The following is a 22,900-nucleotide window of genomic DNA, read 5'->3' on the forward strand; positions in this document are numbered from 1 at the left end:
ACACACACACACACACACACACACACACACACACACACACACACACACACACACACACACACACACACACACACACTTCCTTGTTCCCTCCCCTTCAGATCTACTGCGTGTGGACGGGTGTAACCAACATGGCGGTGAAGTGCAGCAGCTGACAGGCCACCTTCACTGCACACACACAGTGTTGTTGAGATCAGACCTCAGACCAGTTTCACTTCTCACTAAGTGAAACTCAGACAGTCGTCGTCGCTGAGAGGTGAAATGGCGCAGAAAGGAGTTCAGCTGGACCGGGAAACCATCTCTTGTTCCATCTGTCTGGATCTACTGAAGGATCCGGTGTCTACTTCCTGTGGACACAACTACTGCATGAAGTGTATTGGAAGCTTCTGGGATGAGAAGGAGATCTACAGCTGCCCTCAGTGTAGGCAGACCTTCATACCGAGGCCTGTCCTGCTGAAAAACACCATGTTGGCAGATCTGGTGGAGGAGCTGAAGAAGACTGGACTCCAAGCTGCTCCTGCTGGTCTCTGCTATGCTGGACCTGAAGATGTGGCCTGTGATTCCTGCACTGGGAGGAAACTGAAAGCCCTCAAGTCCTGTCTGGTGTGTCTGGCCTCTTTCTGTGAGAAACACCTCCAGCCTCATCATGAATCAGCAGCATTTAAGAAACACCGGCTGGTGGAGCCCTCCAACAAGCTCCAGGAGAACGTGTGCTCTCGTCACGATGAGGTGATGAAGATGTTCTGCCGTACTGATCAGCAGTCTATCTGTTATCTCTGCCCTGTGGACGAACATAAAGGCCACGACACAGTCTCAGCTGCAGCAGAAAGGACCGAGAGGCAGAGAGAGCTGGAGGGGAGTCGACTAAACATCCAGCAGAGAATCCAGGACAGAGACAAAGATGTGAAGCTGCTCCACCAGGAGGTGGAGGCCATCAACCACTCTGCTGATAAAGCAGTGGAGGACAGTGAGGAGATGTTCACGGAGCTGATCCGTCTCATGGAGAGAAGACGCTCTGACGTGAAGCAGCAGGTCAGATCCCAGCAGGAAAGGGAAGTGAGTCGAGTCGGAGAGCTTCAGGAGAAGCTGCAGCAGGAGATCAGTGAGCTGAAGAGGAGAGACGCTGAGCTGGAGAAGCTCTCACACACAGAGGATCACAACCAGTTTCTACACGACTACCCGTCACTGTCACCACTCAGTGAGTCCACACACTCATCCAGCATCAACGCCCGTCCTCCTCGCCGCTACTTTGAGGACGTGACGGCGGCGCTGTCAGAAGTCAGAGATGGACTACAGGAAGTTCTGACACACAGATGGACAAACGTCTCACTGGCAGGGACTGAAGTGGATGTTTCACTGCCACAACCAGAACCCAAGACCAGAGCTGGATTCTTGAAATATTCACGTGAAATCACACTGGATCCAAACACAGCAAACACATGTCTGTTATTATCTGAGGGGAACAGAAAAGCAACATGGAGTCAAAACCAGTCTTATTCTAGTCACCCAGACAGATTCACTGGTTATTGTCATCAGGTCCTGAGTAGAGAAAGTCTGACTGGCCGTTGTTACTGGGAGGTGGAGAGGAGAGGAGGTGGAGTTGGTGTAGCAGTCGCATACAAGAGTATCAGTAGAACAGGAGACTGGCATCAATGTATGTTTGGAGACAATGACAAATCCTGGTCGTTATATTGTAACAACAACATATATGCGTTCTCCTACAACTTAGTTCAAACTCCCGTCTCAGGTCCTCGGTCCTCCAGAGTAGGAGTGTTCCTGGATCACAGAGCAGGTATTCTGTCCTTCTACAGCGTCTCTGAGACCATGACTCTCCTCCACAGAGTCCAGACCACGTTCACTGAGCCCCTCTATGCTGGACTTTATGTTTATATTGGAGGCAGTGGTGAGTTCTGTCAACTCAACTAGACAGAAGGCATTTAAGAGTTGAATGATTTCACCTCCTTCTTCTTCTCCCTCCTCCTCCTCCTCCTCTTGTCCTCCTCCTCTCCGCCTCCTTCTCTCCTCTATTTGAATCCCATTAAAAATAAAATAACTGTTTTGCTGATGTTTTCTTTTGAGAATGGAACACAGCTTGAAAATGTTACATTTTACAAGTCCCTCCTTATTGTGGGTCTTGAAAGAGTAACACCAGTAACACCAGTAACACCAGTACTTTTTTTATTCTGTTGATATTTTTGCTAACTGAGCAGCAGATCTTGTACTTGATGGTGTGAGCGGGAGGTGGACAAAATAACAGGAACAGCTGACGATCTAATGCGACCCAGAACAACAACAACACGCCTCAAATCTCATCATCAGCTTCACAGGAAGCGATCGCTCCGGGTTTAGTTACACTGCCAGGTGTGTTTGTTTTCTCCACCTCCTGTAAGACTCTTTGTTTGTTTTTGGGACGTCGATCACAGATGCTGAAAAGTTTTGTTTTAAAGAGGTTTTTTTATATGAATTATTGATGCTTATGTGATTATGATATTGAATATAAATGATTTCCCCCGAGCTTCGTCGTGTGTCTTTAACTCTCAGATTGGCGGTGCAGATGTTTCCTGGTTGTGGGTTTCATCACACGGGGTTTCCTTTCATCGGGTCCAGGTTTCATCACCTCCTGTGTCATTAACCGAAGAGCTGATTTCTTATTTTTGCAAGGATTTTGTTATTCTGAGGTTGATTGACTTTCCATGCATCACACACACTAACTGTCGGGCTCTTTATGTCCTTTTTGTAAATGTGAAAGGGTTTAGTGGGGTCGGATGCATGTGTAATTTTTCTCAGTCATTTCAAATTGGTGTTAAAGTTTGGTTTTCACTTCTAAGTTGAAGTTTAGGGTCTATAGAAAAATTTGAGTCCGAGTGTCAAACACACAGATAAAAAATGGCCTCTAGGGGGCGCCGCAAAATATGTAAACTGCTACAACTTTTGATTAGATTAACCAAATTTAACAAATGAGGTATGTATGGATTCAGAATTAAAAGGAGAAACTGGTATGCTAAGCATTTGGTGACCAGATAAAAAATAAATACACTTTTAGCCCAAAATATTACATGGACACAAGCGAAATTATGCTTTTTTAAAGATAAAGTCTGAAAATATCCTCACAGTTGCTAAGGAATTTTACTTTTTAATGTTATTTCACAAGTCAAGACTGTGTGGTGATTAAACTGAAATTGAAATGCTCCTCACTCTTCTATTCTATAGGAGGCGCCGCAAAATGTAGTAACAGCCATGAACTTTCTATGTATTGATTTAGGATCAGTTGTCTCAACTTTTTTCAGTCAATCAATCAATCAATCAATCAATCAATCAATCAATCAATCAATCAATCAATCAATCAATCAAGCCAACAAGCCAACAAGCCATCATTTTATTCACAAGAAATTTTCACAAAAGAACTTTATATCTGGAAGAAAGTAAATCAATAACAATAAGAAGATAAACAATAGTTTTTCTGGCATTCAAAAAATGAACAGAGGACCATAGGGCTAACATTTATTCTGAGAACTTCACTCTACAATGATAACTATAATTTACTTCTTTGATTTATTCTATGTCAGTCTTAGAAGTTCTGACATGTGCACTTGCACAGACGTGTGCACTTTAACTTCGCCTTCATGCACTTGCACCGAGAACTGGCAGGTCGACTTGTACAAGTACTTGTACAACCACACTTCACATCTAGTTGGAATACGTCTTTGGCAAGTGGTAGCGTATTCCAAATGGGAAGAAGTTTGCTGTCCTCTTCTTTCCACCCATGGTCAGTGGGGTTGTTGTCAGGCATTATAGACCTAAATGAATGAATACATAAATGCATGTTTTTTTTGTGATTATATAGTACTCAAATCCATACAGGTGCATACTTACATGTGGGCTGTTGTCCAGATGCTTGCTTGGAAGACACTCCTTTTGAGATGTAGATCCAAAGCATCCATTGTTGGGGGGATTCTTTCAACATCCCTCGTCTTCTGTGAGAATAGCCTCATTCGAAGATCAACATCATTTTCCTCATTTGATTCACTGGAGTACAGCCTACAGACAAAGTTTACTGCAACTTCTTTCAGCCTTGGAGAGGTTTGGAATGGAGTCTCAATGATGGTTGCGAACTCCTCTGTCAAGTGTGGAACTTCGTGCATCAATTTGCAGCAGGATCGCTTACCCCTGAACTTGAAAGAAGATGTGCTGTCTGATCCCGTGAATGCGTGGAAGAGAGCCATGGCTTTACATGTTTCTGTGCCCAGTTTTGTGGCGAGAGTGTTCAGGGAGATCATTCTTGATGTCTTTCCAGTTTTGAAGCAGATCCAGATTTCTGCAGTTGCATTCAAAGCCTTGATATGATGGAAATTACTCAGCAGGATTACGACAACATCTGTGTCTCCAGTATAGACCATCCCAACTGATGCTGTTTGGAGGGCATGGAGAAGATGCACTAGGACACGAGTGTCAGCTTCCTCGTGGTTGCAGCGATCCATTGGAGGACTGTTTCCAACATGGTGCACGCAATCATCTGCTGTTATGTAGACATCTTTGTCATCTGGGAACTGTCCATTTGTTACAAGCGCAGTTGACAGGAATGAAAACAGTTCTGTCTTATTATCCTCATTTGCCAGAAATGCCTGCCAATCTCTTGGGACTTTGGCAGTGCCAGAGATGCGTTGTCGGGTGCCTGATCCTCGCTTTTCTCTTGTTCCTCCTTTGATTGTCAAAGCACGATACTGGTCCCAGACGATGTCCACTCGTGTTGATCTTTTCAGGTCACGTTGAACTCTTGGGCAGAACACCTTGTCGAAGTAGGACTCAAAGGTCTTCCCTTGGACAGTCGTGCCAGGCAGTGAATGGATAAGTGCTCCACCATCAATGACAATGAAATCATAAAGATCTGGTGCAACTATCTCCTCACTGTCAGATATTCCTCCACTCTTAGGATTCCCCAGGATGTAAAACAACAAATCTGATTTCGTACAGGAGTTGAGGGATCCTTCGCATGACAATGCAGGTGGGTATGGAGAAGACTCGTGGCAGAAAAAATCTTCCAAATTCCCACTCCGGCTTTCCAGCACAATGAAAGCTTTCCCATAAAGCTCTGCATGACGTTTGAAGTGCTGCATCCTCAGTTTAGCTGCTGTCTTCTTGCGTGTTTTCTTCTCATGGAACAACATCAAGTTGTTTCGCTTGATCGGAGCTGTCAGTGGTGTGTCATGTGAGTCCAGCACATTCTTTTTGAAGTTGTTGTACTGCTCTTGTCCCATTGACTCAACTTTAAGGACCGATGCTGCAGCGGCTGCAGACTCGCACACCTTGTTATCTAAAGTAACCAGGTCTTTACTGCTCTCCTCAAAGGGATTCCCATTGCTGAGCAACAGCTCCATCAGGTCTTTGGTGTGACGTTGAAAACGCTGCTGTGATGCTGATCCTTCCTGCAAAATAATTAAAAAGTGCAACAATAACAAAAGGCCTGCAAGTTGGGTGCTTCATATCACGTAGGCTATATGCAGCCATATTTGTGTACGGGTATCCTAGCTATGTTTGTGCTATAGGGATATTCTGAACACCAATCTTAAATCCAGTCGAGTCATTACACAGCCTTTATTTACAATAACTTTAAAAATCATGTTTCATAGCAACTTTGAGGACATTTCCAGACTTTATCTCCAAAAAAAGCATAATTTCGCTTGTGTCCATGTAATATTTTGGGATAAAAGTGTATTTATTTTTATCTGGTCACCAAATGCTTGGTATACCTGTTTCTCCTTTTAATTCTGAATCCATACATACCTCATATGTTAAAATTGGATAATCTAATCAAAAGTTGTAGCAGTTTACATATTTTGCGGCGCCCCCTAGAGGCCATTTTTCATCTGTGTGTTTGACACTCGGACTCAAATTTTTCTGTAGACCCTAAACTTCAACTTGGAAGTGAAAACCAAACTTTAACACGAATTTGAAATGACTGAGCCTTATACGACCCCACTAAAACCGTCCTCCTGAAAGTGGAGCAGGTTTTTTTATTATTTGTTTTCCTGGTCAGTGGCGCCGCCAGCCGGAATCCTGTACGCACTGCGCGTACTTTTTTTGAAGGTGAAAAAAAAAATCAGCGGGTAGATATTTAAATTTCGGCGGGTGACATCAAACAACGTCTGCCCAAGCAAGTCAGAGCTTTTCTTTCTCTCACACAGTGACCTGGAGAGACGCAGCCGCATTTGAGAGGACGATCGCGCGTGTGTGCGCAATTACGCATAGCGTGTGTTGGTCCCTCTCCACTACACAACACAGCTCGGCTCTAGTCTCGTCACCTCTCTGCTGCTGAGCACTGTGGGCCGAGCCGATGCATGTCTCTCTCCCCGGGCCGGGAGAGTTATCATACCGTACTGTGCGTGTGTGTCCAAGCGTGTGTGTGTGTGTGCGTGGAGTGCTCACAAGCGTGCGCTTGTGTTTAGGTCGGGGATGGAGGGCACAAAAAAACTATTTGCACCGGGGCCTATCACCATGATATACACTACTGATTTCACTGATACTGAAAACATTAGATTTAGTCTTAAAAAGGTATTTTTCCATTTGTTGTTGTATTTGCCGTTTCTGTGCGTACATTGAAATTGAATCCTGGCGGCGCCGCTGGGTGAAACGGTGGGAAGTGTAGTGGTGGGAGAAAAGGAGGAAAAAACGAGTGAAAATGCAGGTGTGGAACAGGGTGAGATCAGTGGAAAGGGACAGGCAGGGGAAACAGGTGAAGGGCAGGCAGATGAGGTTAATGAAGGAAAAATAAATGAAGAGATTGGGCAAGGTAATACAAGATGGAGTGATCTGGGAGAAGAGGATGAGATGGAGGAAGAGGAGGCTGCAGCAGAGGTTGTTAGAGAAAAACCTACTATAAAACGTAGAAGAAAAACAAAAAACACAACAAGTGATGCTAAAACGAGTAAAGCCAGTGAAGAAGACGGGCAGACGGATAGGAGGGCCAACACAGACGAGAGCAGTGAGGAATATGTGTCCGACGGCAGTGAAGCTCCTAGCCTCAGCAACAGCCAAAAAAAATCACAATACACTCCAGAAAAAATCAGGAATTTTTTAAGAAGAACAAAAAACCAACATGGGGTAAAAATAGAGGATTTCTTCCCGGATCTAACTTTGTTTTGCTCCTCGGCCCGGCTCCATATTAGCCGGCAAGAGTTGTCCAGTTTGACCAACCAAGAAGTCTATAGAAATTTGTAGTCAAGGTAAAAAAACAAATGAACAGTGATGGAAAATGCTCTAATGTGTGTTTTAATTAATTGATTGTTTTTAAGCCTCGTTTTTAACCTCTCACTCAACATGGATTGTTTTAGAGTGGGAAGTGTTCATGTGAACGGAGCCAGAGAGGACAAAAAAAGAGCAAGTATTTATGAAACAGCAAAAATGAAATGAATAGATATTTTATTTTTTACAAGAAACACACAGAGACAAAGGCAATGAGGCAGACTGGAGGAGAGAGTGGGAAGGGGAAGCCATTTTGAGTCATGGCACTTCTCTGAGTGGAGGAGTAGGCTTCCTCTTCTCCAAGGCTTTTACTCCAGTCTCACTGGAGGTTGAGCATTTTATCGAGGGGAGGCTACTATTAGTCAAAGCTCCATTTGACAATTTTACAGGTGTTTTTATTAATGTGTATGCTCCAACAATCGGTGCAGAGAGGAAGGTTTTTTTAGAAAAAGTACGTGATGTTTTAAACGGCTGTGCCACGGAGGATTTTTTATTCTTGGGTGGGGATTTTAATTGTACTGAAAATGAGGGTTTAGACCGAAACCATGCAGAGCCACATCCAGCATCCCAGCATGCTCTGAGGCGGCTGGTCTCTGCTCATGGCCTGGTGGATGTGTGGAGGAGGATGCACGCAGACTGCCGACAGTACACATGGTCCCACCTTAGAGAGAGCAGGATCTCCTCAGCCAGACTAGATCGTTTTTATTGTTTTAAGCATCACTTTAATATTTATAAATCATGCACAATTACCCCGGCTATTTTTACTGATCATTCTCGGGTCTTGGGACATCACTAGATCTATGAAGGACCTGGAGATAGATATAGTGGAACTTGAGAATTGAAGTGAATCCACAGGAGATCGAGAACATATTGAAGTCCTCAAAGTCAAAAAGCTAGCTTTAGCTGACCTGCTGGAAAGTAGAGCACAGGGCGCACTGGTCAGGTCCCGGTTTCAAGCCATCGAAGAGATGGATGTCCCCTCTAGTTATTTCTTCGGCCTGGAGAGAAAGAATGGGCAGGGGCGAGTAATCCACACACTGCTTTCAGACACAGGGCAGGAGATTGTGGAGCCAAGCCAGATCCGAAGGCGTGCGGTGGAGTTTTATACCTCCCTCTACACAAGCGAATATGAGGAGCAGGACGCTCTACTGGAGGGGTTCACTGGTGGACTGCCTCAGGTCTCTCAGGAGACCAACACATGTCTCGAGGGGCCGCTGCAGATGCAGGAGCTACACGCTGCCCTGCAGGGCATGCAAGGGCGGCGGGCTCCCGGCATCGACGGCCTCACAGTCGAGTTTTATAAAGCCTTCTGGGACATCTTTGCAAATGATCTTTTAGATGTTTTTAATGAAAGTCTGGCCTCTGGCTCCATGCCCACTTCCTGCCGCAGAGCAGTTATCACTCTCCTACCAAAAAAAGGTAACCTGCAAGAAATCAAAAACTAGCGCCCTGTGTCTTTGTTGTGTGTGGATTACAAACTTCTGTCCAAACTCTTTGCCTCCAGGCTGGGGAAAGCTATGGAGCAGGTCATCCATCGGGACCAGACCTACTGTGTGCCCGGCAGGTCCATGGTGGACAATGTTCACCTCATTCGGGATGTTTTGGACGTCTCCAGCTCATTGGGCAGTAACACTGGTCTGATTTGTCTAGACCAGGAAAAGGCTTTTGACCGCGTTGAACACAATTTCCTCTGGAAAGTTATGGAGAAGTTTGGGTTCAGCGCTGGTTTCATAGCTAAGATCAAGGTGTTGTACAGTGGGGTTGAGAGTGTGCTGAAGATAAACGGTAGTCTGTGTGCTCCTTTTAGAGCATGTAGAGGCGTTCGGCAGGGCTGTGCTCTGTCTGGCATGCTCTACACGCTCTCCCTGGAACCCCTCCTCAACAAAATACGTTTTAATATTGAAGGTCTCATTTTACCTGGTTTTAATGGAAGCATTGTTTTATCAGCCTACGCTGATGACCTCATTGTTTTTATTAAAAATCAGGGTGAGATGGACATTTTAGAAAATATTGTAAACAATTTTACTATTTTATCAGCAGCGAGGGTGAACTGGAAAAAGAGCGAAGCCCTCGCTGTTGGTGAATGGGCTGACGGTCTCCCGGTTCTCCCCCAGAGCCTTGCCTGGAAAAAAGACGGGCTGAAATATCTTGGGGTGTTTCTCGGGAATGAGGCTGTGGTGCTGAGAAACTGGGAGACCGTCCTAGAAAGAGTAGAGAGTAAAATAAAAAAATGGAAATGGCTGCTCCCTCAAATGTCATACAGAGGTAGAGTTTTAATCTGAAATAATCTTGTTGCATCCCTCCTGTGGCATCGTCTGTCGTGTATAGACCCCCCCTCTGGCCTGAGCCCAGAGTTTGGAGAAGAGACTGGACCCCTGTTAACTGTCACTAGCCCGGGCAAGCTCAGCCTGCACAGAGCCGACAAGGCAACGCTGTATACCAACATTGTCAAATCAGTCAACAGGAAAGGACTGGAAAGTAGGCCCCCCACAGCTTGGAGCAACAGAGCGGGGTGGGACGGGGCCTGCCCGCAGTGGAGGGTTTTATACAAGCCTCCCCTTAAAAAACGGACAGCTGACCTCCAGTGGAGGGTACTTCATGGTGCCATCGCCTCAAATGCCTTTGTCCCAGTTTTAAATCCTGCCGTTTCAAACCAATGTCCTTTCTGTGGCCTAAGAGAGACAGTTTTCCATGTTTTTACTGAATGCCTGAGACTCACAAGCTTTTTTTCTTTTTTAACGTTGGTTTTTAGCTCTTTTAATGTGTTTTTTTCAGAGAGAGTTTTTATTTTTGGTGCAGGATAGAAAAAGACAGATTGTGTCAAATGGCAGCTGATAAACTTCCTATTAGGAGAAGCAAAAATGGCAGTCTACATCAGTCGGAGAAACAAGGTAAAAGAAAGAGGGGGCATGAGGCCCTTCCTGTGTTTCTCTGTAACATTAAGTCAAGAATATGTCTAGAGTTTAAGTTTTATAAGACCATTGGGGACGTGGAACATTTTAAACGGCGGTGGTGCTTCGGTGATTTTATCTGCTCTGTCAAAAATGATGATTTAGTATTTGCACAGTTTTTTATCAGATAAACTCCTCTTTTTATTAACCTTATGCACAAATAGCACTTTATTGATGCATTGCATTTTCTCTGTTGAGATATTGATGAATATTGTATGTATATGTATATATGAATATTGTAAATAAAGTGTTTTTTGTAAAAACTAAAAAAATCTCTCTCTCTCTCTCTCTCTCTCTCTCTCTCTGTCTCACACACACACACACACACACTTCCTTGTTTCCCCCCCTTCAGATCTACTGCGTGTGGACGGGTGTAACCAACATGGCGGTGAAGTGCAGCAGCTGACAGGCCACCTTCACTGCACACACACAGTGTTGTTGAGATCAGACCTCAGACCAGTTTCACTTCTCACTAAGTGAAACTCAGACAGTCGTCGTCGCTGAGAGGTGAAATGGCGCAGAAAGGAGTTCAGCTGGACCGGGAAACCATCTCTTGTTCCATCTGTCTGGATCTACTGAAGGATCCGGTGACTACTTCCTGTGGACACAACTACTGCATGAAGTGTATTGGAAGCTTCTGGGATGAGAAGGAGATCTACAGCTGCCCTCAGTGTAGGCAGACCTTCATACCGAGGCCTGTCCTGCTGAAAAACACCATGTTGGCAGATCTGGTGGAGGAGCTGAAGAAGACTGGACTCCAAGCTGCTCCTGCTGGTCTCTGCTATGCTGGACCTGAAGATGTGGCCTGTGATTCCTGCACTGGGAGGAAACTGAAAGCCCTCAAGTCCTGTCTGGTGTGTCTGGCCTCTTACTGTGAGAAACACCTCCAGCCTCATCATGAATCAGCAGCATTTAAGAAACACCGGCTGGTGGAGCCCTCCAACAAGCTCCAGGAGAACGTGTGCTCTCGTCATGATGAGGTGATGAAGATGTTCTGCCGTACTGATCAGCAGTCTATCTGCTATCTCTGCTCTGTGGACGAACATAAAGGCCACGACACAGTCTCAGCTGCAGCAGAAAGGACCGAGAGGCAGAGAGAGCTGGAGGGGAGTCGACTAAACATCCAGCAGAGAATCCAGGACAGAGACAAAGATGTGAAGCTGCTCCACCAGGAGGTGGAGGCCATCAACCACTCTGCTGATAAAGCAGTGGAGGACAGTGAGGAGATGTTCACGGAGCTGATCCGTCTCATGGAGAGAAGACGCTCTGACGTGAAGCAGCAGGTCAGATCCCAGCAGGAAAGGGAAGTGAGTCGAGTCGGAGAGCTTCAGGAGAAGCTGCAGCAGGAGATCAGTGAGCTGAAGAGGAGAGACGCTGAGCTGGAGAAGCTCTCACACACAGAGGATCACAACCAGTTTCTACACGACTACCCGTCACTGTCACCACTCAGTGAGTCCACACACTCATCCAGCATCAACGCCCGTCCTCCTCGCCGCTACTTTGAGGACGTGACGGCGGCGCTGTCAGAAGTCAGAGATGGACTACAGGAAGTTCTGACACACATATGGACAAACGTCTCACTGGCAGGGACTGAAGTGGATGTTTCACTGCCACAACCAGAACCCAAGACCAGAGCTGGATTCTTGAAATATTCACGTGAAATCACACTGGATCCAAACACAGCAGACACATGTCTGTTATTATCTGAGGGGAACAGAAAAGCAACATGGAGTCAAAACCAGTCTTATTCTAGTCACCCAGACAGATTCACTGGATGTCCTCAGGTCCTGAGTAGAGAAAGTCTGACTGGCCGTTGTTACTGGGAGGTGGAGAGGAGAGGAGGTGATGAAGTTGGTGTAGCAGTCGCATACAAGAGTATCAGTAGAACAGGAGACTGGCGTCAACGTACGTTTGGATACAATGACAAATCCTGGTCGTTAGATTGTTTCGACAACAGATATACGTTCTACTACAACTTAGTTGAAACTCCCGTCTCAGGTCCTCGGTCCTCCAGAGTAGGAGTGTTCCTGGATCACAGAGCAGGTATTCTGTCCTTCTACAGCGTCTCTAAGACCATGACTCTCCTCCACAGAGTCCAGACCACGTTCACTGAGCCCCTCTATGCTGGACTTTATGTTAATAGTGGAGGCAATGGTGAGTTCTGTCAACTCAACTAGACAGAAGGCATTTAAGAGTTGAATGATTTCACCTCCTTCTTCTTCTCCCTCCTCCTCCTCCTCTTGTCCTTCTCCTCTCCGCCTCCTTCTCTCCTCTATTTGAATCCCATTAAAAATAAAATAACTGTTTTGCTGATGTTTTCTTTTGAGAATGGAACACAGCTTGAAAATGTTACATTTTACAAGTCCCTCCTTATTGTGGGTCTTGAAAGAGTAACACCAGTAACACCAGTAACACCAGTACTTTTTTCATTCTGTTGATATTTTTGCTAACTGAGCAGCAGATCTTGTACTTGATGGTGTGAGCGGGAGGTGGACAAAATAACAGGAACAGCTGACGATCTAATGCGACCCAGAACAACAACAACACGCCTCAAATCTCATCATCAGCTTCACAGGAAGCGATCGCTCCGGGTTTAGTTACACTGCCAGGTGTGTTTGTTTTCTCCACCTCCTGTAAGACTCTTTGTTTGTTTTTGGGACGTCGATCACAGATGCTGAAAAGTTTTGTTTTAAAGAGGTTGTTTTTATATGAATTATTGATGCTTATGTGATTATGATATTGAATATAAATGATTTCCCCCGAGCTTCGTCGTGTGTCTTTAACTCTCAGATTGGCGGTGCAGATGTTTCCTGGTTGTGGGTTTCATCACACGGGGTTTCCTTTCATCGGGTCCAGGTTTCATCACCTCCTGTGTCATTAACCGAAGAGCTGATTTCTTATTTTTGCAAGGATTTTGTTATTCTGAGGTTGATTGACTTTCCATGCATCACACACACTAACTGTCGGGCTCTTTATGTCCTTTTTGTAAATGTGAAAGGGTTTGTTTTTGCACACATGTAGCCTTGTTTCCTTTTTAATGGGGGACAGAATAAAACACTGGCTCTGCATTCAGTTTAACGTGTGGTATAAGTTAACACTTTATAGGTTTTATATTTGCTTTCCCACGTGCAATGTAGAGAATTTGTCCACAAACGTTCTTGGTTCTCCAGCGTCGGTGTGTTTCAGTAACACGTAGCCAAATAAAGAACTTCTTTTGCACTTCTCTCAGAAGCATCGGAGCTCTAGTTGGACGTTTGTGACACCGAGAATCCCAAACCGTCCTCCTGAAAGTGGAGCAGGTTTTTTTATTATTTGTTTTCCTGGTCAGTGGCGCCGCCAGCCGGAATCCTGTACGCACTGCGCTTACTTTTTTTGAAGGTGAAAAAAAAAATCAGCGGGTAGATATTTAAATTTCAGCGGGTGACGCCAAACAACGTCTGCCCAAGCAAGTCAGAGCTTTTCTTTCTCTCACACAGTGACCTGGAGAGACGCAGCCGCATTTGAGAGGACGATCGCGCGTGTGTGCTAGTGAAGGGCAAAGGGAAGCTTCGGAACAGTTTGAAGCGATGTTTCAGTATGTGTTGAAGCCTTGAAACGAATATGAAACCTGACTCTACAGTGGCATCTAGTGGCCACTTCTGTGAACTACATGTCTGGCCAAAGAAAACTCCTAATTATGTGCCACTATGAGCCGGTCTTAGGTTTCCTTAAGTTAAGTAGAATACAGGTTGAATTAAAGACACATTAAAAATAAATAAATGACACATTGTTATATGCAATACAATAATCAAAGATCTTTATTCAAAAATAATATTTGTTCAGCTCTTTTTGAGCTGAGTCCGTTTCTTTTTTTGGATAACACTTTCCCTGCTTTTGAAAAAATCCTTTCACAGGGTACACTTGTTGCAGGGACACTTAAACATGTCTTAGTCAGTTGGTACAAATTAGGGAAGACAGCACGTCGCTCTTGCCAGTATTTCAAAGGATCTGCCCGTCTTGGAATAGCCGTTTCCAAACAGAGGCGTTCCTTCAATCGCTGAACTACAGTCACGTGACATGGGCGTTTCAGAACCGCTTTTCGGCACAACATTTCGAAACGTTTCGATCCGGGACTTCAGAGACGCGCCGACACGCCCGTTTCGGAAGTTACATCACTAGCGAGGGCAGCTGCGTGCTAAGGAGAAGAGGAAAACGGGAGAAAACCCGGAGTTTACCTGTGGAACGGGAAAAAGAGAGAGTCGGAGCACTTACCCAGTGGAGGTCCGGAGCCAAGTGACTGAACGAAGGAGAGTTACGTCGGTAAGACGAGTCAATTATCCGATGAAAAAACAGCTTGTTGACGCTTACCGTCGTAGTCCATGCTAATGCTAGCTCTGTGCCTAACAGGCTAACTGCTTGCTTTCATCCGGAGAGCTGCTACGAAGTTCGGCATCGGCGTGCTCCACCTTGATACACAGAGCAACGGTGAGAAATGTGCTCTTTAGCTGCTCTGGTGCTATTTCCCTCTTGGTTTTCCGTGTGCTAAAAGAAAGCAGCGGTGATATTAGGGTTATCAGAGTACATTGAAATGAATACGGGTAAAATACTTCTGAACAAATGCACATTGTGTTTATTATTTTATGCTGATGTGAATATAATTAAAGGGGAAGTGTTTTATTTCCTTATGCCAATTTAAAGGGAGAAAAAAGAGTAATTTGGTATGTTGTGAATGTGATGAATGTAAAATAATATTTTATTTTGTACCATGCAATTTATTGAAGACATTTATGTTATTCCAACTGAGTTTAAAGCAACTAGAGGGTAATTTTTGGTGCAGATCTCGGACATGAATAGGCCTATAATGTAAGAGTAAACTAAGCACAATTCTTTAATACCTCTGAGTCTAACTCAAAATGTGTACTGTTATGTTATTTGCACATGGTTCTGATATGTTTATGATAAATGATATTTTGTATGTTAATGGTTACTTACCATAAGTATTATTGAAACTGTTCACATGAACGGGTAAATGTGTGAGCACTTTAGTATTTAGTTCTCATAAATGATACACTTAAGACTGAACGTTGTACAACTGAGACAGAGATTTGAGATTTGAATAGGGATGAAGATTTATGTCAGAATTAGATGTAATGGTGTGCATCTTTTGACATCTGATATTCCTAATGATGCATCTGAGAATGGATAGTGTTGAATGTATTGTGTGACCCTGTCTTCAGGTCAGGTTTTTTTAGGAGGACTGAAGAGTCTGAGGTTCAGGACAACTTCCTGCTGTAACAGATGGCGAGCCAACTACCCTGAAGAAAGATCAGCACCGAGGAGATATCCACGTACACACTCATTCACACACATAATACACTTACATTACACTACAAGGAACCTTGGAATCAGGTGAACTTGCACAAACTCTACAACAATAGAACCTGCAACAACTCCTTTTTTATTTTAAGGGCCCCAACGGACATTTTTGGTTTTAGTGTGCACACTACTTTTTTATTTTTCTTACTGTTTGGGTTAATATTTTGTATTCTGTACAAACCAGACAAATCATTTTGTCCACTGTAAAAAATATAAGAGTGGCTACTCAATTGTTACTCTTGCGTCTGCTTCATTATTGTTGCTCAGTACAGTGGCTCCTCTCGAATTTAGTTTCTTCTGATTCTGGTCCAGGTCTTATCATTAGATCAACTTCTTATTTTACTGTAATTCACTTTTACACTCCTAAAATTGGTTACACAGGCAGATGAGGTTAATGAAGGAAAAATAAATGAAGAGATTGGGCAAGGTAATACAAGATGGAGTGATCTGGGAGAGGAGGATGAGATGGAGGAAGAGGAGGCTGCAGCAGAGGTTGTTAGAGAAAAACCTACTATAAAACGTAGAAGAAAAACAAAAAACACAACAAGTGATGCTAAAACGAGTAAAGCCAGTGAAGAAGACGGGCAGACGGATAGGAGGGCCAACACAGACGAGAGCAATGAGGAATATGTGTCCGACGGCAGTGAAGCTCCTAGCCTCAGCAACAGCCAAAAAAAATCACAATACACTCCAGAAAAAATCTGGAATTTTTTAAGAAGAACAAAAAACCAACATGGGGTAAAAATAGAGGATTTCTTCCCGGATCTAACTTTGTTTTGCTCCTCGGCCCGGCTCCATATTAGCCAGCAAGAGTTGTCCGGTTTTACCAACCAAGAAGTCTATAGAAATTTGTAGTCAAGGTAAAAAAACAAATGGACAGTGATGGAAAATGCTCTAATGTGTGTTTTAATTAATTTATTGTTTTGAAGCCTCGTTTTTAACCTCTCACTCAACATGGATTGTTTTAGAGTGGGAAGTGTTCATGTGAACGGAGCCAGAGAGGACAAAAAAAGAGCAAGTATTTATGAAACAGCAAAAATGAAATGAATAGATATTTTATTTTTTACAAGAAACACACAGTGACAAAGGCAATGAGGCAGACTGGAGGAGAGAGTGGGAAGGGGAAGCCATTTTGAGTCATGGCACTTCTCTGAGTGGAGGAGTAGGCTTCCTCTTCTCCAAGGCTTTTACTCCAGTCTCACTGGAGGTTGAGCATTTTATCGAGGGGAGGCTACTTTTAGTCAAAGCTCGATTTGACAATTTTACAGGTGTTTTTATTCATGTGTATGCTCCAACAATCGGTGCAGAGAGGAAGGTTTTTTTAGAAAAAGTACGTGATGTTTTAAACGGCTGTGCCACGGAGGATTTTTTATTCTTGGGTGGGGATTTTAATTGTACTGAAAATGAGGGTTTAGACCGAAACCATGCAGAGCCACATCCAGCATCCCAGCATGCTCTGAGGCGGCTGGTCTCTGCTCATGGCCTGGTGGATGTGTGGAGGAGGATGCACGCAGACTGCCGACAGTACACATGGTCCCACCTTAGAGAGAGCAGGATCTCCTCAGCCAGACTAGATCGTTTTTATTGTTTTAAGCATCACTTTAATATTTATAAATCATGCACAATTACCCCAGCTATTTTTACTGATCATTCTCGGGTCTTGGGACATCACTAGATCTATGAAGGACCTGGAGATAGATATAGTGGAACTTGAGAATTGAAGTGAATCCACAGGAGATCGAGAACATATTGAAGTCCTCAAAGTCAAAAAGCTAGCTTTAGCTGACCTGCTGGAAAGTAGAGCACAGGGCGCACTGGTCAGGTCCCGGTTTCAAGCCATCGAAGAGATGGATGTCCCCTCTAGTTATTTCTTCGGCCTGGAGAGAAAGAATGGGCAGGGGCGAGTAATCCACACACTGCTTTCAGACACAGGGCAGGAGATTGTGGAGCCAAGCCAGATCCGAAGGCGTGCGGTGGAGTTTTATACCTCCCTCTACACAAGCGAATATGAGGAGCAGGACGCTCTACTGGAGGGGTTCACTGGTGGACTGCCTCAGGTCTCTGAGGAGACCAACACCTGTCTCGAGGGGCCGCTGCAGATGCAGGAGCTACACGCTGCCCTGCAGGGCATGCAAGGGCGGCGGGCTCCCGGCATCGACGGCCTCACAGTCGAGTTTTATAAAGCCTTCTGGGACATCTTTGCAAATGATCTTTTAGATGTTTTTAATGAAAGTCTGGCCTCTGGCTCCATGCCCACTTCCTGCCGCAGAGCAGTTATCACTCTCCTACCAAAAAAAGGTAACCTGCAAGGAATCAAAAACTAGCGCCCTGTGTCTTTGTTGTGTGTGGATTACAAACTTCTGTCCAAACTCTTTGCCTCCAGGCTGGGGAAAGCTATGGAGCAGGTCATCCATCGGGACCAGACCTACTGTGTGCCCGGCAGGTCCATGGTGGACAATGTCCACCTCATTCGGGATGTTTTGGACGTCTCCAGCTCATTGGGCAGTAACACTGGTCTGATTTGTCTAGACCAGGAAAAGGCTTTTGACCGCGTTGAACACAATTTCCTCTGGAAAGTTATGGAGAAGTTTGGGTTCAGCGCTGGTTTCATAGCTAAGATCAAGGTGTTGTACAGTGGGGTTGAGAGTGTGCTGAAGATAAACGGTAGTCTGTGTGCTCCTTTTAGAGCATGTAGAGGCGTTCGGCAGGGCTGTGCTCTGTCTGGCATGCTCTACACGCTCTCCCTGGAACCCCTCCTCAACAAAATACGTTTTAATATTGAAGGTCTCATTTTACCTGGTTTTAATGGAAGCATTGTTTTATCAGCCTACGCTGATGACCTCATTGTTTTTATTAAAAATCAGGGTGAGATGGACATTTTAGAAAACATTGTAAACAATTTTACTATTTTATCAGCAGCGAGGGTGAACTGGAGAAAGAGCGAAGCCCTCGCTGTTGGTGAATGGGCTGACGGTCTCCCGGTTCTCCCCCAGAGCCTTGCCTGGAAAAAAGACGGGCTGAAATATCTTGGGGTGTTTCTCGGGAATGAGGCTGTGGTGCTGAGAAACTGGGAGACCGTCCTAGAAAGAGTAGAGAGTAAAATAAAAAAATGGAAATGGCTGCTCCCTCAAATGTCATACAGAGGTAGAGTTTTAATCTGAAATAATCTTGTTGCATCCCTCCTGTGGCATCGTCTGTCGTGTATAGACCCCCCCTCTGGCCTGAGCCCAGAGTTTGGAGAAGAGACTGGACCCCAACTGTCACTACCCCGGGCAAGCTCAGCCTGCACAGAGCCGACAAGGCAACGCTGTATACCAACATTGTCAAATCAGTCAACAGGAAAGGACTGGAAAGTAGGCCCCCCACAGCTTGGAGCAACAGAGCGGGGTGGGACGGGGCCTGCCCGCAGTGGAGGGTTTTATACAAGCCTCCCCTTAAAAAACGGACAGCTGACCTCCAGTGGAGGGTACTTCATGGTGCCATCGCCTCAAATGCCTTTGTCTCAGTTTTAAATCCTGCCGTTTCAAACCAATGTCCTTTCTGTGGCCTAAGAGAGACAGTTTTCCATGTTTTTACTGAATGCCTGAGACTCACAAGCTTTTTTTCTTTTTTAACGTTGGTTTTTAGCTCTTTTAATGTGTTTTTTTCAGAGAGAGTTTTTATTTTTGGTGCAGGATAGAAAAAGACAGATTGTGTCAAATGGCAGCTGATAAACTTCCTATTAGGAGAAGCAAAAATGGCAGTCTACATCAGTCGGAGAAACAAGGTAAAAGAAAGAGGGGGCATGAGGCCCTTCCTGTGTTTCTCTGTAACATTAAGTCAAGAATATGTCTAGAGTTTAAGTTTTATAAGACCATTGGGGACGTGGAACATTTTAAACGGCGGTGGTGCTTCGGTGATTTTATCTGCTCTGTCAAAAATGATGATTTAGTATTTGCACAGTTTTTTATCAGATAAACTCCTCTTTTTATTAACCTTATGCACAAATAGCACTTTATTGATGCATTGCATTTTCTCTGTTGAGATATTGATGAATATTGTATGTATATGTATATATGAATATTGTAAATAAAGTGTTTTTGTAAAAATACAAAAAATCTCTCTCTCTCTCTCTCTCTCTCTCTCTCTCTCTCTCTCTCTCTCTCTCTCTCTCTCTCTCTCTCTCTCTCTCTCACTCACACACACACACACACACACACACACACTTCCTTGTTCCCTCCCCTTCAGATCTACTGCGTGTGGACGGGTGTAACCAACATGGCGGTGAAGTGCAGCAGCTGACAGGCCACCTTCACTGCACACACACAGTGTTGTTGAGATCAGACCTCAGACCAGTTTCACTTCTCACTAAGTGAAACTCAGACAGTCGTCGTCGCTGAGAGGTGAAATGGCGCAGAAAGGAGTTCAGCTGGACCGGGAAACCTTCTCTTGTTCCATCTGTCTGGATCTACTGAAGGATCCGGTGTCTACTTCCTGTGGACACAACTACTGCATGAAGTGTATTGGAAGCTTCTGGGATGAGAAGGAGATCTACAGCTGCCCTCAGTGTAGGCAGACCTTCATACCGAGGCCTGTCCTGCTGAAAAACACCATGTTGGCAGATCTGGTGGAGGAGCTGAAGAAGACTGGACTCCAAGCTGCTCCTGCTGGTCTCTGCTATGCTGGACCTGAAGATGTGGCCTGTGATTTCTGCACTGGGAGGAAACTGAAAGCCCTCAAGTCCTGTCTGGTGTGTCTGGCCTCTTACTGTGAGAAACACCTCCAGCCTCATCATGAATCAGCAGCATTTAAGAAACACCGGCTGGTGGAGCCCTCCAACAAGCTCCAGGAGAACGTGTGCTCTCGTCATGATGAGGTGATGAAGATGTTCTGCCGTACTGATCAGCAGTCTATCTGTTATCTCTGCCCTGTGGACGAACATAAAGGCCACGACACAGTCTCAGCTGCAGCAGAAAGGACCGAGAGGCAGAGAGAGCTGGAGGGGAGTCGACTAAACATCCAGCAGAGAATCCAGGACAGAGACAAAGATGTGAAGCTGCTCCACCAGGAGGTGGAGGCCATCAACCACTCTGCTGATAAAGCAGTGGAGGACAGTGAGGAGATGTTCACGGAGCTGATCCGTCTCATGGAGAGAAGACGCTCTGACGTGAAGCAGCAGGTCAGATCCCAGCAGGAAAGGGAAGTGAGTCGAGTCGGAGAGCTTCAGGAGAAGCTGCAGCAGGAGATCAGTGAGCTGAAGAGGAGAGACGCTGAGCTGGAGAAGCTCTCACACACAGAGGATCACAACCAGTTTCTACACGACTACCCGTCACTGTCACCACTCAGTGAGTCCACACACTCATCCAGCATCAACGCCCGTCCTCCTCGCCGCTACTTTGAGGACGTGACGGCGGCGCTGTCAGAAGTCAGAGATGGACTACAGGAAGTTCTGACACACAGATGGACAAACGTCTCACTGGCAGGGACTGAAGTGGATGTTTCACTGCCACAACCAGAACCCAAGACCAGAGCTGGATTCTTGAAATATTCACGTGAAATCACACTGGATCCAAACACAGCAGACACATGTCTGTTATTATCTGAGGGGAACAGAAAAGCAACATGGAGTCAAAACCAGTCTTATTCTAGTCACCCAGACAGATTCACTGGAAGTCCTCAGGTCCTGAGTAGAGAAAGTCTGACTGGCCGTTGTTACTGGGAGGTGGAGTGGAGAGGAGGTGGAGTTGGTGTAGCAGTCGCATACAAGAGTATCAGTAGAACAGGAGACTGGCGTCAATGTATGTTTGGACACAATGACAAATCCTGGTCGTTAGATTGTAACAATAAAAGATATACGTTCTCCTACAACTCAGTTAAAACTCCCGTCTCAGGTCCTTGGTCCTCCAGAGTAGGAGTGTTCCTGGATCACAGAGCAGGTATTCTGTCCTTCTACAGCGTCTCTAAGACCATGACTCTCCTCCACAGAGTCCAGACCACGTTCACTGAGCCCCTCTATGCTGGACTTTATGTTAATATTGGAGGCAGTGGTGAGTTCTGTCAACTCAACTAGACAGAAGGCATTTAAGAGTTGAATGATTTCACCTCCTTCTTCTTCTCCCTCCACCTCCTTCTTCTTCTCCCTCCTCCTCTCCGCCTCCGAGGTCGCTTCAGACGGATCGACGAGGATTTCTTTGATTCAAGATTTTTGAATGTACGCTTGAGAGGTGTGTGTGTGTGTGTGTGTGTGTGTGTGTGTGTGTGTGTGTGTGTGTGTGTGTGTGTGTGTGTGTGTGTGTGTGTGTGTGTGTGTGTGTGCGCGCGCGGCGGTTAAAAGGGAATTTAAGACACTTTGTTGAGCAGTGAACGTGTTTATTTGTGGGGGCTGAGTTTTATTCTGTTGATATTTTTGCTAACTGAGCAGCAGATCTTGTACTTGATGGTGTGAGCGGGAGGTGGACAAAATAACAGGAACAGCTGACGATCTAATGCGACCCAGAACAACAACAACACGCCTCAAATCTCATCATCAGCTTCACAGGAAGCGATCGCTCCGGGTTTAGTTACACTGCCAGGTGTGTTTGTTTTCTCCACCTCCTGTAAGACTCTTTGTTTGTTTTTGGGACGTCGATCACAGATGCTGAAAAGTTTTGTTTTAAAGAGGTTTTTTTATATGAATTATTGATGCTTATGTAATTATGATATTGAATATAAATGATTTCCCCCGAGCTTCGTCGTGTGTCTTTAACTCTCAGATTGGCGGTGCAGATGTTTCCTGGTTGTGGGTTTCATCACACGGGGTTTCCTTTCATCGGGTCCAGGTTTCATCACCTCCTGTGTCATTAACCGAAGAGCTGATTTCTTATTTTTGCAAGGATTTTGTTATTCTGAGGTTGATTGACTTTCCATGCATCACACACACTAACTGTCGGGCTCTTTATGTCCTTTTTGTAAATGTGAAAGGGTTTGTTTTTGCACACATGTAGCCTTGTTTCCTTTTTAATGGGGGACAGAATAAAACACTGGCTCTGCATTCAGTTTAACGTGTGGTATAAGTTAACACTTTATAGATGTTATATTTGCTTTCCCACGTGCAATGTAGAGAATTTGTCCACAAACGTTCTTGGTTCTCCAGCGTCGGTGTGTTTCAGTAACACGTAGCCAAATAAAGAACTTCTTTTGCACTTCTCTCAGAAGCATCGGAGCTCTAGTTGGACGTTTGTGACACCGAGAATCCCAAACCGTCCTCCTGAAAGTGGAGCAGGTTTTTTTATTATTTGTTTTCCTGGTCAGTGGCGCCGCCAGCCGGAATCCTGTACGCACTGCGCGTACTTTTTTTGAAGGTGAAAAAAAAAATCAGCGGGTAGATATTTAAATTTCAG

General features: G+C 45.0%; 2 protein-coding genes and 1 long non-coding RNA gene across 3 annotated transcripts in view; all 3 read left to right on the forward strand.

Annotated features, from left to right (window-relative positions):
- Positions 1-258: 258 nt before the first annotated feature.
- Positions 259-22,900, forward strand: part of LOC311031127 (E3 ubiquitin/ISG15 ligase TRIM25-like) — a gene marked incomplete at its 5' end in the record, with an annotated part of 48,047 nt that continues 25,405 nt past the window's right edge. The window contains one exon of the mRNA XM_084037246.1: positions 259-1,533. Coding sequence (XP_083893372.1) covers positions 259-1,533 — 1,275 coding nt within the window. The remainder of the gene's footprint in view (positions 1,534-22,900) is intronic.
- On the forward strand, positions 10,700-22,191 carry LOC311027140 (uncharacterized protein; the record flags this gene model as incomplete). Its single annotated transcript, XM_084030991.1, has 4 exons — positions 10,700-12,341; positions 17,475-17,715; positions 17,926-18,166; positions 19,900-22,191. The coding sequence occupies 4 exons, from the start codon at positions 10,700-10,702 to the stop codon at positions 21,589-21,591; spliced, it is 3,816 nt and encodes a 1,271-aa protein (XP_083887117.1). The 3' UTR covers positions 21,592-22,191.
- Positions 13,767-15,778, forward strand: LOC311031279. Its single transcript, XR_014599058.1, has 3 exons — positions 13,767-14,486; positions 14,574-14,651; positions 15,404-15,778. It is a non-coding gene; the product is annotated as an uncharacterized lncRNA (long non-coding RNA).

This window comes from Eutrigla gurnardus, assembly GCF_963514095.1.
Source record: "Eutrigla gurnardus genome assembly, chromosome: 2".
NCBI lineage: Eukaryota > Metazoa > Chordata > Actinopteri > Perciformes > Triglidae > Eutrigla > Eutrigla gurnardus.